Source organism: Malaclemys terrapin, chromosome 3 (genome assembly GCF_027887155.1).
Source record: "Malaclemys terrapin pileata isolate rMalTer1 chromosome 3, rMalTer1.hap1, whole genome shotgun sequence".
NCBI lineage: Eukaryota > Metazoa > Chordata > Testudines > Emydidae > Malaclemys > Malaclemys terrapin.
The window spans coordinates 43,630,549-43,651,063 of NC_071507.1; the positions used below are offsets into that span (position 1 = coordinate 43,630,549).

The 20,515-nt window shown below is 43.6% G+C and overlaps 1 protein-coding gene across 4 annotated transcripts in view; it reads right to left on the reverse strand.

The window, feature by feature from the left end:
* The window catches only part of LPGAT1 (lysophosphatidylglycerol acyltransferase 1), a 189,939-nt gene extending 170,278 nt beyond the window's left edge, over nucleotides 1-19,661 (reverse strand). For 3 of the 4 annotated variants that reach the window (XM_054021695.1, XM_054021693.1, XM_054021694.1), the window contains exons 1-2: nucleotides 18,504-18,587; nucleotides 16,750-17,017 (exon numbers count right to left, since the gene is read on the reverse strand). In XM_054021695.1, coding sequence (XP_053877670.1) covers nucleotides 16,750-16,987 — 238 coding nt within the window. In that variant the 5' untranslated portion in view covers nucleotides 16,988-17,017; nucleotides 18,504-18,587. Of the gene's footprint in view, nucleotides 1-16,749; nucleotides 17,018-18,503; nucleotides 18,692-19,570 lie in introns of those variants that run through there. The other variant, XM_054021696.1, reaches the window with a different exon arrangement.
* Nucleotides 19,662-20,515: the final 854 nt, after the last annotated feature.

Sequence of the window (20,515 nt, forward strand, 5' to 3'; positions counted from 1 at the left end):
TGATAGTTTTTTTCAATTCACCTCATACAAGTACGGTAGTGCAATCTCTATCATGAACGTGTAATTTATAAATGCAGATTTGTTTTTTCCTTACGTCAGTGCACTCAAAAACAAAACAATGTAAAACTTTAGAGCCTATAAGTCCACTCAGTCCTACTTCTTGTTCAGCCAATCGCTAAGACAAACAAGTTTGTTTACATTTACGGGAGATACTGCTGACTACTACTTATTTACAACGTCACCTGAAAGTGAGACCAGGCGAAGAGGAAGGAATCCATTTTACCCAGGGTGACTAGGAAAACTTTCCCACTCATACAGAGACTAATCTTTCATTCTCAGGGAAACAGTTGCAGAGAAAACCTTCCAAGCATGAACTGGGCAAGGTCTTTCTAGTCTATTCTATGGCTGCAGAAAGGACAGCTCCGCTGCTGCCACAAGCGCCACCAGCACTGGGAGTGGGGTGATCCAGCATTACTGGGGGCACTGGTATATTTCAGCCTGGTTTAATCATTGGGCTCCCAGGTATTGGGTACGTTTTTCAGACCCTGATTGTCTACATACCAATATGATGACAAACAAGGTTTTCTAGTGCAAATGGTTTCCCCTTGTATCAACAGCCAAATACTAAGCAAGCCAGGGTATGGCTACACAACCTTTTGGAGCCTGCAGGAGCGACCCTCCCAGCCCAGGCTAGCTGAGCTAACGGTAGCACTATAAAAATAGCTGTGTAGACAGCACTTTGAAGTTGCAGCATTACTGACACATACACACACTAAATCACCTTTGTCCTCGTCTGCCCCTCCACAAATGCAAGTCGACACCACACCATTCTATTTTGTTGCAAGCATGCGCTGGGCCGATCCCATGACAAAACACTTTGGCCAGAAATGGAAAGGACATGCTTGCAACACAGCATTAAACATTAGTATTAATTTATGAAATATGTTTTCATAAGTGTTGTTATAAGTATTCCAACAGATAAAAAACACAAAAACAGAAACAAATCTATTTTTAATGGCACATTTTCCTGCAAGATGTCTTACAACTCAACAAACATTTTAAGCACTACCACTTACAATGATTTCCCATTGAGGAGATCTGGTCAAATACCACCACCATAACATATTCTTTGACAGAGTAACAAGCCTTTTGGATGAGGGCCAGAGGCGGGGGAGGCAGTAGATGTGGCACATCTTGACTTTAGTAAGGCTTTTGATGTGGTCTCACAAACAAACTAGGGAAATACAACCTAGATGGAGTTAGTATAAAGGGGGGTGCATAACTGGTTAGACAACCATTCCCAGAGAGTAGTTATCAGTGAGATTCAGAGTCAAGCTGGGAGGAAATACTAAGTGGGGTCCAACAGGGATCAGTTCTGGGTCTGGTCCCATTCAATATCTTCATGGGTGGTTTAGATAATGGCATTGAGTGCACTTATAAAAGTTTGTGGACGATACCAAGCTGGGAGGGGTTGCAAGTGCTTTGGAGGATAGGATTAAAATTCAAAATGGTCTGACGCAAGCAAGAGGAAATTCAGTAAGGACAAATGCAAGTCACTCCACTTAGGAAGGAACAATCAGTTGGGCACATACAAAATGGTAAATGATTGCCTAGGAAGAAATACTGCCGAAAAAGGATCTGAGGGTCATAGTGGATCACAAGCTAAATATGAGTCAGTGTTGCAGGGGGAAGAGGGGGAAGCAAACGTCATTTTGGTATGTATTAGGAGTGTTGTAAACAAGACATCTTCTATGAGGGAAGATTAAACAAACCCAATTTTTTCAGTTTGGAGAAGAGAAGACCGAGAGGCGACATAACAGTTGTCAAGTACATAAAAGGATATTACAAGGAGGAGGGGGAAAGTTATTCTCCTTAATCTCTGAGGATAGGACAAGAAGCAATGGGCTTAAATTGCAGCAAGGGTGGTTTAGGTTGGACATTAGGAAAAACTTCCTAACCATCAGGGTAGTGAAGCACTGGAATTAGTTGCCTAGGGAGGTTGTGGAATCTCAACCACTGGAGTTTTTAAAAGAGAAGGTTAGACAAATATCTGCCAGGGATGGTCTAGATAATACTTAGTCCTGCTTTTAATGCAGGGGCCCAGACTAGAAAACCTCTTGAGATCCCTTCCAGGCTTACAATTCTATGATATAACACGACTGGCACAAGTCACCACAAAAATCACACTGAATATCTAACAAAAACACACTTAGATGCCTTTTAAAATATACTTCACTTCCTCTAACAGTTAATAGAAGTTTAGTAAGTGATCTTTTAAAACAATACGTACCCTTCCTTGCTTTATTTAACATTAATAAAAGCACAGAAAAGGGACACCCCTATAATTTTGTTTCACATCTATATTAAATGAGACACTCTGGCTAAATGGGCCGCTCCTTTACAACCAGCTCAAGCACAGCATATGCACTTTGCTAGAGACAAGTGATGTGAAAAATTATTACAACTAACAAATCTCCCAAACCCAATTCCCCACCACCACCTTTTCTGGTGCATACCCACCCACCGTACACAGAACGTACAAATGAATGACTCATCTAGCTCTCCCATGACAGGTTTAGTTAGCCCAGTAAAGAATTCGTAAGTATTTATAAGCAACATTCAAAAATAACATAGCTAATAGAGCTTCAGCTACTGGAGAGCACAAAGAAGGTTCATCTAAAAAGATTACAGTTTCATGTTCCAGGTGGTAGAGGCTATGTATGTGACAGCACCAGGTTGCATTATTAGCATGTGTCTGGCTCCCCATCACACAGACTGCTGCAATCTCAATCTTGCTCTCTCCCTTCCCATCTTTGTAATTTGAACTTTACAGACTCCTGAAGAAGCTTTCTATTCCACTGTCCACCTGCCTCTTATGAAGAATTAAATAATTTATCAAATGAAAATAGTCATCTTGCACAGCAAGCTTTCAATATGTAATGAAAATAGCTTGCCTGATCCTGGACACGCAAAAGAGATGGTGCCATTTTAAAAGGTGTTGTAAAAACAACCTATTGCAATTTTAAGATACAGTGCAAAACATACACAGAGAAAGTCAATTCTGATTTCACATCGATGTACACTAGCAGTAACTCCTGCTGAACTCAGTCGAGTTCTACTGGTTTCACACCAGCGTGAGAGAAGAATTTAATCCTCACTATCATTTATAATAGTCATTTTTCTTTCTTAGTAAGAAGCTGTGTCCCCATGCCTCGAACAAACCTTAATTTTATGTATACTCAGAATTCCAAGTTAGGCAGTTAGATTACAGAACCCAGAGAATGACAACCAAATTGCTGAGCAGAGAAATACAACACCTACCAGCATGTTTTTAATAATGGAACCTTTTTTTGTTCTGTGTTTGTACAGTGCTTTGCACAATGGGGTCCTCGCTCATGACTGGATATCAGAGGGGTAGCCATGTTAGTCTGTATCCACAAAAACAAGGAGCCCGGTGGCACCTTAAAGACTAACAGATTTATTTGGGCATAAGCTTTCCTGGGTAAAAAACCCACTTCTTCAGATGCAAACTTCTTGACTGAACTGGAGTTCAGCATTGGTTCTCCACTTGTAAGGTAACTCCCTTCTCTTCATGTGCCAATATATATTTATGCCGGTATCTGTATTTTCACTCCATGCATGTGAAGAAGTGGGGGTTTTTTACCCACGAGAGCTTATGCCCAAATAAATCCGTTAGTCTTTAAGGTGCCACCGGACTCCTCGTTGCTCATGACTGGGGCTCCTATGGGCCTCTACAATACTAAGATAAATTTATATCAAAACCTCTGGCAATTTTTTCTTTTTAAACTAGATACTTTAAACTACTTGTCTGATTGGAAAGTGGCTTGACACATAGGGTATAATGTCTACGCTGCAATTAAAAACCCGAGGCTGGCCAAAGCCAGCTGACTTGGGCTACGGGGCAGTTTAATTGCCATGTAGACTTTGGGTGAGGCTAGAGCCAGGGCTTTAGGACCTGCAAAGCAGGAGGGTTCCCAAGCTCAGTCCACAATGGTGAACAAAATGTGAACCAGAGGATCTAGAAGATACTCGTATAAAAAAAAAAAAAAAAAAAAAAAAAACACACTATAGGGGAAAAGAGGTTGAAGGTGACCTGCCAGAGTTTTTATTGGACTTATTCCAGTACAGTCTTGTACTCTTAAATGAGGTACTGCAGACCAGTCTAAGGACATGTCTACACTTACCTACAGAGTGATCAATCCAGCGGGGGTCGATTTATCGACCACCAAGAGCTTTCCCATTGACTCCCGTACTCCACCGGAGCGAGAAGCGTAGGCGGAGTCAACGGGGGAGCGTCAGCAGTTGATCTACCGCAGTGAAGACACCGCGCTAAGTAGATTTAAGTACGTCGACTTCAGCTACGTGAACGTAGCTGAAGTTGCATAACTTAGATCAATCCCCCACTCTTCCCCCAGTGTAGACCAGGGGTCAGAGACTTTCTGGTTAGAAATCTGGGGCTATTCTTCTGATCCAGCCAAGGTATACATCGTGCTGCAGTGGTCCAGCACAAGACTGATTTGGAGATTGGAGGAAACTGCCAATTAAACAGCCCCCCCTCACTGTTTACTAGTAGCAAAGAGGGAAAAGGCATTATAGGCCCCCTGAGGAAATGTTGAAAGGTCAATTTTACCTTCCTGATACCAGTCCTTGAACCTTACCCATAGTTCCGATTAAGATAAAAAGGTGGTAATATCAGATCGTGCATGAACTACAGAAAACTAAATTTAGTCACTTAAAAGGATTCTTATCCATTACCACAAATGGACGATATCCTAAATCCAAGTTCAATGTGATTTTCCACACTGGATCTTAGAAGGGGGTACTGGCAAGGAGAAGCAAATCCAAAGGACAGTAAAAAGATTGCTTGCACAGCAAAACAAGGCATGTGGCAATTTAGAATGACGACTTTTGGCTTGTGCAATGCACCTGCTACGTTGGAGAGGATACTCCATGCACACTCAGCCTGCCTGTTATACCTATATGTTATCTTGGTGTAAAAACCTTTGACCAGGAAATGATACATCTAAATGTGATAAGCAGAAATTGAACTCAAAGAAACAGGAGGCATTATTAAAATAAAAAGGTACATTTATTTTGTGCACAAGTGACAGGGAAATTTCCACTCACAAAAAGGAAGTAGAGGCTGTACAGAACTGGCCAACTCTCCAGACACAGATACGCAGAGTTTTGTAGGACTCTGGTCCTATTACAGAAGGTATATTTGTGGGTTTGCCAATTTTGCAAAACCACTGCATAGTTGGTTCAAAAAGGGAAGTTATTTCAGTGGTCAGCAGAGTGTGATTTAGCATTTTTTAAGTTGAACAAGGCCTTTGTGACCCAATAAAGGACTACACCTGCCTTAGTCTACCTGATTTTCAAAAACCCATTTATATTGGGTACAGATGCTAGTGCTTACAGTGTCAGGGCAGTACTGACACAAGAACACAAAGGACTGGAGAGGGTCGTGGCTTATTACAGTAAAACTAAGTTCTTCAGAGAAAAAATCATTGCATTACCTAAAAGAAACCCCTAGCAATGGTTAAATCTATAGAACATTTTCACTACTAAATGTATGGGAAGAAGACTGCAGATAATGGAGTGGAGAGTATGCTTATAAAATTTGTGGATGACACCAAGCTGAGAGGGGTTGCAAGCACTCTGGAGGACAGGACTAGAATTCTAAATGACCTTGACAACTTAGAGCAGGGGTCAGCAACGTTTGGCACACCGCTCGCCAGAGTAAGCACCCTAGCGGGCCGGGCCAGTTTATTTACCTGCGGACGCGGCAGGTTCGGCCAATCGCGGCCCCCACTGGCCACAGTTCGCTGTCCCGGGCTAATGGGGGCAGCGGGAAGCAGCGTGGGCGAGGGATGTGCTGGCCACGGCTTCCCGATACTTCCCCTAAACAGAAGTAGCACATGTAAGACAAGGACAGTAACTGTCCCACGCTATGCGGCACAGATGAGACTTCAGCTGGAGTACGGTGTTCAATTCTGGGTGCCACAGTTAAGGAAAGATGTGGATAAATTGTAAAGTCTCCAAAGAAGAGCAACAAAAATGGTAAAAAGTTTAGAAAACCTGACCTTTGCGGAAAGGACAAAGAAAACTGGGCATGTTGGTCTTGAGAAAAGAAGACTGAGGGCGGATCTGATACGTCTGCAAATGTGTTAAGGGCAGTTATAAAGAGGACAGTGGTCAATTGTTCTCCTTTGTCCAGTGAAGGTACGACTTGTCTCCTTAATCTGTAGCAAGGGAGATTTAGGCCATGTCTACACTAGTGAGCATACAGCAGCACAACTGTACCGATGCAGCTGCACTGCTGTAAGCTCACTCATATAGCCACTCTATGCCAATGGGAGAGAACTCTCCTGTCCACATAATTAAACCACTTCCAATAAGCGGCAGTAGCTATGTCAGCAACATAACACTGTCCACACTGGCGTTTCTGTAGGTGTAACTTATGTCGGTCAGAGGAGTGTTTTTTCACACCCCTGAGCGACATAAGTTATATTGACAAAAAATGCTAGTGTAGACATAGCCTTAGGTTAGATAGTAGTAAAGACAGCCCTCATAGTTGGAAGCCTATTACTCCAGAATTTAACTTTCTAAGAGAGGTTGTGGAATCTCCTTTGTTGGAGGTTTTTATGAACCTTTAATCCTCTTACCTGAAAGAGGAAGGTACAGCAAACTAAGGCCACAACTCCTGAAAGAGAGTGTCCACACAAGAGTTTAGTGCACTTTAACTTCACATCTTTGGTTGATTTGCCTCAGCTTTCCGGAGTGTCCCTCTGTAGACAAACTCTAAGAGTGGAAGAATCACGAGACTCCAACCAAGACAGGTAAGTGAAAGAGGCCAAGCTTTTGAGGTGGGTGCACTACACTGTAGCCTATGTCAGCAAAACTTACATTGCTCAGCGGTGTGAATATTCCACCCCGGAGCAACAGAAGTTACACCAACATAAGCAGTTGTGTGCACACCGCTATGTTGGTGGGAGAGCGTCTCCCACTGGTTTTATGCCGATGGGAGAGCTCTCTCCCATCGATAAAGAGCATCTGCACCAGATGCACTGCAGCACAGAGCTGCAGCAGCACAGCTGCACTGATACAGCTGTGCTATGTATAGACATACCCTAACAGAGACCAGAAAGAGGAACAAGGCTCAGCTGGTCCTGTAACCATGACTCATACATACAGGAATGAGAGACATGGGAGCTTTAGGAAAGGGACTGGAGGCTTGAAATGTTATCAGCAGTCCCAGTGAAGACTAATTAGCACTTTAAGTTCAGGCAAAATTACCCAATTTGCAATCACAGTATGGTAACTGCAATTACAGGTTAGACACACAATTACATGCCTAAGGCCTGGTCTAGAGTACAAAGATTGTAGGCATAGCTATGTCAGCTAGGAGTGTAAAAATAAGATTAAAAAAAGGCCATCTCCTAGCTGATGTAGCTCTGCTGTCAAAACCCTAGTGTAGACGCAACTATGCCAACAAAAGAGGGCTTGTGTCAGGATAGCTAGTGCTGTTTGGGGAGGTGGTGCTGACAGAGGAACTCCTTCTGCAGGCTACACCTACCCTACGGGACTCTGCCAGCATCGTTATCCCAAAAAAAGACTCTGTAGCAGAGACAAGCCCTAAGTTATCTGAAACTTGAAGTGTCCACATTAGACTCAGAACTTGCTCCCATTTGTCGCAATGGAGTTTTAGGCTATGAAAGCCGTGCGTCATTTCACATTTGGAAGGTTACGCAACAAGGTTTATATTATCGGTATCACAGCTAGCGAAGCATATTTAGTTAAGGTTGCTCAAACACTTTCCATTATAAGACTCTGTTTTCAGTTATTTATAATTCTGCCACACCAACATTTTGCAAATTTTTTCCATGCCTGGTGTTTTGCCTCAGGTTTAACGTTTTTTGGCAAATTTCAGCAAAAGTTGTTCAGATGTTTCTCAAAATGAGAGTAGGGAAACATTAATTTTTGCCATATTAAAAATTCTTACAATTGTCTTCTTGAGAACCCCTAGCTCCTCCATGCTTTGGAGCAGGGACTTAAATTTGTCTTGACCAAGTTACGTCTCTGAAAATCTTCCTTCATACATGCTGAGTAGAGAGTTGTTAGAGTTTGGCAACTAAACTCTCCAAAGGTTCTGTCTGAAAGCAGAGTGACTTCCCTCCTGTGCTCTCAATGCTTCCTGCTGCACGTGCACCAAAGCAACAAGAAAGAAAGAAGCAACCCGAGTACAATGAAAAGGGGTAATGGACCAGGCCTGGGCGTGGTAGTGAAGGTTGAGAAGAGAAGACTGATAATGGACCAGGCTGAAAGCGACAGAGGAACAAGGGTCTGTAACCACTTGAGCATACTCCTCTCAGAACCTGGAATAGAACCTCACAAATCTCAGTATTCCTCTGCAGCCAGCAAAACCCACTAGCAAAATGTATCATCTCCACTTAGTGACTGGTCCACAGAGGATGACAATCTATTACTGCTATCAGCTCAAATGACACAGGTCTGTGTAGTGGGTCTAAACGTTATAATCCTCCTGATGAACTATGTAGAAGTTAACGTACTTCCACATGATGGATTCCCTCCCTTTCCAGGTGTTTTTTTCCCCAAAACCTAGGAAATTACATACAAAAATCTCAATTAAGGTTACAAAATCAAGCACTCCAAAGTTAGAAAATGACACAACTAAGGTTGCCCTTTCTGTGTATGCATGATGATACAGTCTTTAATTACATGATTGCATACTATTTTTCCCACAGGACACCTGACTCATTCAGAGCACAGGAAGGATGATGCTCAGAGAATGAGTCAGGACTGCGTAGCAAACAAGGCTTCTTTGGGTGGGAAGGGTACAACCACTGCCTCATTTGTTGGAAGGTGTGTACTATTTGAAATTACTGGCGTGGACGAGTTGTTGGAAGGTGTGTAGTGAACGAGGCAGGGGACTGCAGAAAAAGAAAGAAAAGTCTCATACTTAAAAGCAGTTGAACACCATCGTGGAGAATCAGATTTTATCCCTGCCTCTGCCCCAGAGTTCATATGTGATCCTGGTCAAGTCACCTAACCAAAATGTTCACACAGTTTGTTCCTCATTTGCTTGGTGCTCATTTTGAGGCACCAATGGTCTGATTTCTAGAAGTGCTGAGCACTCAACTGCAACAGATGTCAATGGGAGCTTTGCTTTGAAAATTTAAAGTGCTATAAAATGCTGTGCACATAGGACATAAGTATCTCAAATTTTACATGGATTTTGGGTGCTCACTTTTGATTTTAAAATGTCTGTGCCACAGTTCTTCAGCTGTAAAATGGCGATAACACAATCCCCCTGGGAGGTGCACTGGTGACAACAAATTCAGGTTTGTGAAGCACTCAGATGTTATACTGATAACTGCCCTAGAAAGCGCACGAGTACACTAATAATTCTGTATTCAGAGCAGAGTTTAAATGGTGTGTAGTAATAAAGACAGAAGGCCATACTCTGAATAGTGATCAAACAAAATATTGAATAACTGTTCACTCAGTAAGCACCTTCTATTCTGTGCACTGAATGAGGCAGAGATTCGGGTGGGGGTGGGAAATAGTATAAGGTCATGTAATTAAAGGTTGTAGCATAATGCAGAAGATTGCATGGAAACTTTCAATTCTGGCACTTCCTAACTTTTGAGGGCTTGACTTTACATTAAAGATGTAATTGTGTGTCAGTAGGGTTTTTTTTTTTTTAAATGGAATCCTAGAGCTATCATATGGCCCAAAATATATATTATATATATATATAAATAAAAGAGAGAGATTATCCTGAAAGTCTGAAATCTCTGCCCTATGCTCAATAGAGACCAGGCTATTTAAAGACCGTGATATTAGAAAGAAACATGGTTGTATTTTCCTCATTTTCTTGCTGGTGAGTCTGTGGAGTATTTTTTAAAAAAGACTGGTTATGCTAAGGAATGACTTGGAGGAGGGGGGGGGGGGGGAAGAAACCCCGCATTTTTCTCTTGCAGTGTAAGAAAGAAAACAAAACATGCTTAAAAATTGTCATTAACAAAAATAGTGCATTGTTTGCCTCCCACTTTTGTTCTTTCCATGCCAGAAGGCACTAGCTTTCTTTAAAACAATAACAAAAGAAGTGCAGGTAAAGCACCAGCACTGCTTCAATATCTTGTTGCTCTTTTGAGTGACATTTTAGGATAAACTGCAAGAAACAGCTGAAGGATAAATTTAGTCCCAGTGACACCTTACTAATACTGAATTAAAAACTAAGTCAAAGAACTAGGGTAAAGTGCACAAATTTTGTACTAAGAATTTAAAAAAATAAAAGAAAAGTGAGTTACTTGGGTAACTTTGGAGATCATAAAATTAACTAGGGGTGTGTGTGTGAGAATATATATGGAGAGAGAGATTGACTGATTGCATACACAAATCCAGTTTCATCTACAATAAATTCCACATTACAACCTTATCACTTTTGCAAGATGAGCCTTTGCCTCAAGGTACAATGGAATGAATCAGAGACATCATGTCATCCTCAACTCTGAACTTCTCTTATCAGCTTTATTTTAACTCAACACTTCCCATAAAGCATGTGTAAGCTTCCTCCTTCATTAAAGGTTTTAAATAATTGTTTACATAAAGAAATGGTCATTAAAATCAGGTTAAGATCTTTGGACTCAATATAATCCATTTGTAGATTAGACAGACCATGAAGAGCTGCATCTATAGAATCAGGGACTATTGGGGAATTCCACATGTGGATAGAACATACATCAGGGCAGCTGACATCCAAACTTACTAAGTGACATGAGACCTCTTTCCACATGTCCAAGCAACTGACCACAGACCAAATATATCCCTCACATACGCCTTCCTCTTTCCAAATAAAACAATATTTTTCAAAATTCAGTATTTCGTGCTATTTAAAAATATTAAGTATTTTTACTAGAAAACTGACAAAGTGTTTGTACATTTATGAACACTAAATACAAAAGTGAATGCTAATCCTCAAAGATTTGTTTTTAAAAGAAAATATCAAACAAATATTGTGTGGCAAAATGGGATGTCTGACCATTTCTTTTTAGTTTATGGCAGTGATCGTTGCTTAGGATACAATTAAAAATAAAAATAAATTGTCAGGGACAGGAGGGGAACAGGAAATGGTGGCAAGGAGGGAAGAGGTAGGGTCGTGTAAATTGGGGAGCAAAACATTTACTTTGAGATCTTATCTGCTATTTTCCAACCTCAGTTCCACTTCCTGGATGAAAATAGGAGCTAAACCAACACAAGGAGCAGAGAAGACAGTGAGTGTACTAGACACTCATGTAACACCATAAGAGAAAGATTCCACCTGCTTCTCCAGTTCTATGCATCTAAAAGAAAACTTCCAACAACTGATTTTAGTGCTGGTGGAGAAAAGGCAACTGAAAGTCTGCTGGCTGATTACATGGGTGATTCGGAGAACGTGAATTGGAGGAACAAGGGTGGCCACTGAGACCATGCAGCTGGCCAGCCACAGACTGACACTGCTACCAGAAGCTAGCTCCTCTCTACCAGGGTAAACAACATAGTACCTTTACTGGCTAAGCTTATTGTTTATATTATAGTAGTTCCAAGAGTCCCCAGATTAGAATCCAAGTCCCATTGTGCTAGGTGCTGTTCAAACAAGACAATCGCAGCCCCAAAGAGCTTAAAACCTAAATAAGATTCTTCCACTTTCACCCCTACAGCAAAGCACTCACTTTCACCTATCCAGAAGGCATTTTCCCTCTATTGCCTGAAATAACTCCTAGATGCAGTTCCAGCCTGCAGTCCTCAAGACATGTCCTCCTGTAGCTAGGAGTGTGCCTCCCAGCACGGGTAGACAGATGCATGCTAGCTCTGCACAAGCCATCACACTAAAAATAGCTGTGGTCATGGTGGCGGCTCAGGCTAGCTGCCCAAGTACAAGCTTGCCCAACCACCTGGGTATGTACTTGGGCTGCTAGTCTGAGCTGCTATCATGGCCAGGGAGCCATGGTCGGGAGGGGCACCGTCCAAGTGCAGCAAGCTGGCAGGCCTGGGCTGCCAGAACGAAGTGAGTGAAGACAAGCCCAGAGCTGAAGCACCTGGCCAGCTAGTCAGGGGCAAGCAATGCCGTCCTGAGCTGCCAGCCTGGCGGGGCGGCACAGGAAACAGGATTCACCCCTGCAGAGCCAGCACACTAGGTCCTGGATCCCCACTTCCCACGGGCCTGGTGGTCAGGGAGTATATGGCCAGGGAGCCCCTGGGCTCAGAAACTCCTCCCTGTGCAGTTTTACTTCTAATCTAAACCAACCCAATGCTGTGTTTGATTTAAAGTGAAGGTTAACTCCAGTTAATGTGGCAAGCTACTGGGTATTTAAATGAACAAACAAACCTTACTCTCTCTCTGAATGGCCCAGGAGAAGACTGGATGTTGCAGAGCACACGATTTGGGGAAAAATTCAGGACTGGAGGGTGTTGGGGTCATCTTGCTAGGTGTAAGTAAGGCTAGAGCGTGGCAGTGGTATAACAAGCAGGCTCCTGGAATCAGAGTTGCTGAGTCAGTTGCTTAATACACAAGACACTCCGTGTACGCTGGCTGTAAGCATCCAGACCAGGGAGCTACAGCAGCAGAGCATTTTGAGGCACTCGGGGATACAGAGCAGGCAGTGACAACCCCTCACCTGTCTGGACTGCACTCCAGAATGTTATAATGACCAATATACAAAGAGAACAACCGATTCAGAACATCACATGCGTAGTAAGGTAAAGAAACATTGGCCACTGGACAGCTAGCTCGCTCAGAATCCCAGATTTATTTGGGGCTTTTTTTGAGTAGCAAAATCAATATTACCCCCTCTGGTCATCTTACAGCTAGTACAGTAGAACGATTAGAAGTGTTTCAATTGAAGGGGGGGGGGGAGGTGCTTTCAAAAGTAAGTATCTTTAGAGAAAGGTGCCTAGACTGAGAACAATAAAATGGCTTAAAGCTAGTTTATGAAAATGGGATCTACAAGGCTACACTAAAATCACTTTGACAGTACTAGATTAGTACTGCTTTAATAAAGCACTGGATATACTGCATGAAAAATGGCTGATTCCATTTTCTGTTTTTATGAATAATGTTAAAAAGCAGAGCATAGGAAACCTTTGTAATATCAAGTAAGGGCAAGTGGTTATGACCAAGTACTTCATTTATTTATATTTAATTCTTCTTTAAATCTCCTTCCCCTTTTCAGCTTGCCCAGTTATACTCTTCCACTTTACATAACGCACATCCAAACAATATCAGGAATCGGGCAAATGGGGAATGAGAAAATACACAAGCCAAAGGAAGAAGCAGACAAGAGACACACTTGCCGTCTTTCCCTCATTTGTTCCTGGACCCTATTATACACACACATTTCCTTAAAAAGAAAAAAAATTAAAAAGCAGCCAGACTCTAGGCCATTAATTATAAATATTTACTTATTTGCATGTGTATCACCTGCTATCTGATAGCCTGAGTTTACGAACATTAGCAAAGCTTCAAACACTAGTGAAGTAGAGTACTACTCATGTTACAGATAGGGTAACTGATGGACAAAGGGTAAATGCTTTTACTCATGGTTACATAGCAATTAAGTGGCAGAGCTGAAAAACGGAACCTAGTAATCCTGACTTCCAGTTCCTTGTACTAACTACTAGGAATATTAGTATATTTTAAATATATAATTTGTTTGATTTTCAAACTCCTAGCTCTTAAAACCAAATTTAGTTATCTTTATGACTATGAAACAATTAGTGTTTCCTCCACTCTCCAAGTTGTGGTTGCCATGGAGGGCAGAAAGAAATCACCTTTCACCTGAAGCAGAACATTCTCGGGTCAAAAAACACCCACCTTATTTCATTCTACCCCACTACCATCGTTCTTAATTAATCTAGTTTACATAAAATTAACCAAAAGAGGGCATATTGGTGTTCTTTATCTTACATACCCTTCATTCAGAAGGGAAGTATTTCTCAGAAAGATATCTAATAGTTTCTCTACTGGTCAGAAAAGTGAAAAATCCTTTATATAGCCAATACATGCAATTTAATTTGCAGATGTGCATTCAGTTATCATCACCACTTATCTTTTGTTTACATGCATTAAAATTAGAGAGATCTTGGAACTAGTATGCACTAAGTAACTAACCTTAGTCCTAGTTTTGGACACTGAAAAAAAAATAGATGTGGAAGGACAGAATGTGGTATAGAATATATTATCAGCTAATACCCAATGCCAATCTCTTCACATGTGCAATAGCAAGAGTAGCACTTGAATTCTGAATGAAAGTGGTACATCAGCCATATCTCTTAAAAAAAGAGAAGAACTCCATATGACTACATGACATGTATATAGTCCAGATGAGGAGATTAAATCATTGTATACACACTTCCCAAAACTATATATAACCCACACACCTCCTGGGTGTGTTCTGTCCCATCTAGTGGCAGAGAGATTAAATGAGTCTGCTCTATAACCTTAGCCAATAGCCAGTTAGCTTACGCGGTAGAGGCTCATACATTAAGCTCCAGAGGTCCCAGGTTCGATCCTGCCCACCGACGGCCAGGGTCTGTCGGTGTTACATATACAATATGCTGCACCCCCACCAGAGAGAAGGAAAGAAGAGCTAAGGAAAGAGAGGAAATGCACCCTTTACCTCTTTTGTAGGTGAGCCTACAGAATATTATTGTTCCATCAGCACCTGCTTAAAGTATATTCTCTTATTTGATAAGGAGGGCTCAGTATCCGATTTAAGACTTTCTTCCACAAGTGACAAATGCCTTATATCATAGTAGAAAGTGAGGAATAGGGTCCCCTTGTCCTAAAATCATCCAAGAGAACACTTCCACGCTGGTGTTAATTCTCCAGTTCAAATTAACTTTAAATAAATAAATATACTAAGGAGTTCTTCAATAATAAAACAAAGCTGTTCAAATTGTCAAAATGCAACAGCACGCCAATTAGCAGATGTATGCAGATCATGTCGAAACCGCTTTCCATGCAAGAGGCAAAAGAAACCACACAGTTCTGCAGTCAGCAGGGAATAGATCCCAAAGAAACTGCCTTCAAGATTCACTGACAGTCATATAGTCATGGGACAATGGCTTGAATTTTAACTAGCATTTTCAATCTGCACATACCATCCCCAGGGTCATATGCTGAATGAATTTTACCTTACCATTATGCTGATAACTTTCACATATCCAATTATCACACACACTCAACAGCATAAAGGTCCCTCTTTTCCTGTTGGAAGAGCTTTCCTTTATTGTGTTGAGAGACTGAAGTGGACATCTAAAAAGCACCTGCCACTGCAAATACCATGTGGACTTCTTTTAATGAGCAAATGTAAACATAAGAGATTAAAAGACTAGCACATCTGGAAAAGCTCACGCTGTACCAGGCAAGACAGTTCTGAAGCAGTGCAAAGTGTGACAGTTCTAGTGCCACAGACTGGAAAGTAATTTTGCTGCCGCCACCACCTCCTCAAGAAGAACCAGAAGCTCACCTAGAATATCCACAGAACATGTGCATCTTGAAAAGACGCATGACAAGGTACCAAAAGGCCTGTTATCACAGGGACTTCAGCTCTTGTAGGCTAATCAATGCTTTAACTGGGAAGTAAGAAAGCTCCATCTGGGTCAACACTTAGAATCCTGACTAATTAGGAGTCCGACCAGACTCCATCAGAGCTGTAGGCTGTCATTCCTTTTATGCATGGAAAAGACCTGTAGATGCATCCTGGGCAGGAAAGAGGGACATAGACAATTTTAGGAGGGGTGTTCACATACTGCTCTCTCTCTCTCTCGACACACTTACTCTACCCACCTCCCCCTTTCCGAAGTGTTGATGGTTGTTTCCTTGCATAGTGTGCAGCAGCCAAGAAGAAAGTCAATGTGTCCAAGGACAAGTCTAGAACCAACCTTAACATTTCAGCTTAGTCTACTACCCTGATGACCCTACAAAGTCTAACAGGCAAAAAGAAGTTCAATAATAATTACAAAGTAATGCATGCAAGATATAAAACCATATAGTCAAAAATTTAGCTCTATTAATGGTAAATGAAGACCTATGCTCTCAAGAGATGTGTCCCTATTTTTCATCTATATTCATGACAGAAGCAGCAAAAAAGAAAATTCCATTTGCAACTCATATGGATTATAAGAGCTACTTTTCAGAGATGAACTTCATTGTACACCCTTTACTCTTGTGTGCTGATCACTGTAAGTGGAAGTGATCTGGAGATACGCACTGCATGCATACTTAAAGGCGGTTTGTTCAAAGTGTGGGTATTTCACTCTCATACACAACAGAAATAAACTCTTTTCAGAGGTGCTACTACTCCACAGAACATTAAAACAAGATAATCTAGGGCCTTGGAAAAATAGCACTCCTAAAGCCAGGAACTTACTAACAAAGTAGAATACTGATTGAGAGCCAGGAACCTCTATTGCTTAATATGTTCTTTTGAATCCAAACAGGTTATGCATTATGTTAAGATATTTTTGAAAGATCAGTTTTCATATGATAAATATTAGATTCAATTATGTTGCCATCCAGAAATATAGTGCATGTTTGTATAAGAATCCTGGAAAAATCATCCCACTGTATTAATATACATCACTATTAATGCCTGTGTTTCAAAGTTTATTTTAAATTATTATATTTGTACTTTTTTTGTTAAAGTATTAAAACACTCTTACCTGTATATCCTGCCCACCAGCCCCAGGAAGCCACCATAGCTAAAAGCCATTTAAATAATACTCCTTCGATATACCAGAACCGCTTACTATCCAACAGTCGAAGAGGCTGCAGTATAATTAAATACAAGATGTAGGATGGAATAGCAACTAGGTTATTGGCAACCATGAAGCCGAACCTCAGGAGTCCTTTCAGAAATGTATAGCCCACCCTCTGGGCCTGTTCTAAAGTCACAGCCATTCTCTTCACACCAGAGTATGTGGGCTCTTCCTACAGTAAAAGAAGAACAAGATACAGCCATTACTCACAGAATAAAATGAAAAACACCCTCTCTACCGAGTCAACATGCTAGTGAGCTAGATACAGTGTCCCCTTAATAAAGCTGTCAAGTATCAGGGGGTAGCCGTGTTAGTCTGTATCTACAAAAACAACAAGGAGTCTGGTGGCACCTTAAAGACTAACAGATTTATTTGGGCATAAGCTTTCGTGAGTAAAAACCTCACTTCTTCGGATGCTTTCACTCTATGCATCCGAAGAAGTGAGGTTTTTACTCACGAAAGCTTATGCCCAAATAAATCTGTTAGTCTTTAAGGTGCCACCAGACTCCTTAATAAAGCTGTCTACTTCAGCCCCAATCCATTTTCATAAGCATCTGCAGCCCTTAATTACATCTACCATACCTCAAAATTAGTCAGAGTGGAGGATGAAAATAAAGTACATTGAACATTTCCATGTCCCAAAGAAAGAAAGAAAAAAATTAAGAACATCACACACCATCAACGTGATACTCGCCTGAATTAAAAAGCTGAAAGTTGAGAAATTTCTGGGAGTCACACAAAAAACCTACAGCTATGAATTAAGGTAAGTGGCATATCAATAGACTTGGAAGGATTAGGTTTTATCAGTGGACATTGGTTTCATAGTACACACACAAACCAAAGAACAAATATTTCCATTGATGATAACTGAAATTTACCAATAGGCAAAGTAAGAAAAATGCTGCGAGAACTTTTATTAGAGTTTGATTTAAGCATATTTACTCATTGCTTTAATATGCGATGTTGGTAATTTGTGTTTTAATGGCTATAAAGCTTTAACTTCCTGAATCTCAGCATCTATTGCCAGGAAATAATTACTGTCTGACCCCATAGTTACCCTAAATTTCCCACACCTGTAAAAATTTAAATGGATAATAGAAAAGATGCTTAAAAACAAACCGTTATCTGACAAAAATATAAAAAATAATTCTGCCAAGCCTACATATCAAACGGTACATTCAGCAAGTGGTCATATAAATTACATAAACATACCCTGGAGAATGAGAGGGAGGAGAACACATTCCCTGTGGCTGGGCAGCAAGTGATCACCGAGAACCAAATAACAGAACTGGGGAAGGATGGGGTGGCAGTCCCTTTCCTTTCCCTTTCAAACTCAGTGACCTGCCCTGGCTCACACCAAAAGAGGCAGCAGGAACACTCAGAAATGTTCCTCCTTTTACCAGGGCAAAGGGAAGGGGAAATAATGACACACGCTCCTCTGTCTCTCCAAAGTCAACAGCCAACACCGCCTAGGCAAGGTCTCCCTCACCCTTCACGCAGCGAAGCCTGGCTGAGGACGAGCGGGGCGAGCTCCCGCAGCTGCGCTAGACCCGCTGAGGGAGAGCCAGGCAGCGAGCGAGGGGCACCAGGGCAGCCAAGGGGGGAAGCGGTGGCAGGGGCCATTCGCCGGGTGCCTGACCCCGGCCAGCGGGACTCACCTCCTGCGGCGCAGGGGAACAGAGGAGGCCGCGGCGGGAGGCGGCGGCGCGTGTCGCGGTTGACGGCGGCTGGAGGCGGAGGCGGCTCGGCGGGGCGGCGGGCTCATGGACCCGGAGGTGACTGGCCGGGCCCTGGGTAACGGGCCGGGAGCGCTCCGCGCCGGCCGCTCTACTCCCCTTGCAGCGGCCTGCGGAGAGAGGGGCGGGTCAGGGTCCGCGCCGGCCGGCAGGGAGCAGGGGCTGGCCGGGTCCCGTCCCGCTTTCCGGCCAGAGCCGCCGCGGGTCTCGGGCCTATCGCGCCCTCCCGCCCCTCCCCGCGCCCCACAGCAACCCTCCGTGCCCGGGAAAGCCGGCCTGACAGCCGCGGGCCACGGAGCGTGTCTGGCCGGGGCGGCATCCTGCACCGTCCCCAGGGTCAGCCGGACACCCCCCTCCCATGCAGGGGGCTCTCCTCAGGGCAGCAATCGGGTGTCCCTGCTCGGCCCGCCACCCCATCTCCCGAGAAGGGGAAATCCGGGAGCGATGGGGGGGACCCCTGCCCCCACCCCATCCCCCGAAAAGGGGATCCCCTGGGAGCAATGGGGAGACCCTACCTGCCCTAACCCCATCCCCGAGAAGGGGATCGCCGGGGAGCGATAGGGGGACCCCTGCCCCCACCCCCCGAAAAGGGGATCGCCGGGGAGCGATAGGGGGACGCCTGCCATGCCCCAGCCCCATCCCTGCGAAGGGGATCCCGGGGGAGCAATGGGGGGACGGTGCCCCCCACCCCATCCCCCGAGAAGGGGATCCCCTGGGAGCAATGGGGAGGACCCTGCCTACCCCAACCCCATCCCCGAGAAGGGGGATCTCCGGGGAGCGATGGGGGGGACCGTGGCTCCCGGCTCTAGGTGCTTTTCTCGGGGAGCAGCAGGGGTCCCGGCCCCTTCCCGCACACCCGTCGGGCTGGGTCTCCCTTCCCAGGCAGAGGCCGTGCCGGGGCACCATACCTCCGCCTAGCTGGCTCTGTCCCCGGGATAGGCGCTCGGGGGCCCGAGGGATTCATGCCGCCGGCGACTCGCGCTGCCTACCACCCCCGCAGCCGGGCTGGGTCTCCGCCGTGACTGCTCGCCTCTCGCTCGCTCCCGAGGAAGCGGCGGCTGCAAGAGGCAGAAGCGGAGCTCACACTGCAGCAAGCGCGGCTCCCTCCGGCCGACAGCTCCCTCTAATGAGCGCAGGCTGGCTGCGCCCCCGGCGGGCAGACCAGCCCCAGCCGGCTCCTCCCCTTCCCCGCCGCGGGCCCCTACGCCCAGCCCTTCAGCATCTCTTTCCCCATTGCCACCGGCGCTCGGCTCCCCCGCCGCTCACACGCCCATTGCTAGGGGCAAGAACAACTCCGGCGCAGAGCCCAGCAGGAGGAGCGCCAGTTCAGGTCGAGTGGAGATTTGTATATAACAATAGAATTACACTATTTACATAGGAAATGTGTCTCCACTCCCATCCAGCACTTGCTCTGAGGACAGAGGAATGATTCGAAAAACTACAAATCTTGAAATAGTTCGCCTTATAAACATTTTTAAATGGCCCTCTTTGGTGTTAGGTTTGGAGCATATTCTTTTTTGACCCAGATCCCACTACCAAAGAAATGGCAGCTTTGAGAAATGAATGTTGATTCACTCCTAGAATTTAACAAAATCTAAGATGAACAGGCCTTTAAATTTTAGGGTTAGGTTTTATTAATAAATCATGACCATTTATATGGTGCACTGCTAGGAGTATTTTAATTGAAAAACATTATTTTACAAATCCGTATTTAAGTAGACATTCCACAATCTCAGGCCTCTGTTTTGCCAACACAGGAACTACTATTTGGGTCAGAATGGAAGTCCATCTACTCTAATCCAGTATCTTGTCTCAGAATGGCCCATACTAGATGCTTCAGCAGAAGGTGTAAGAAACTTGTCATAGGCAGATCTGGGACATGATAGGCTTCATCCTGAACTTTAATAGTTAGAGATTGGCTTAAAGTCAGAGGC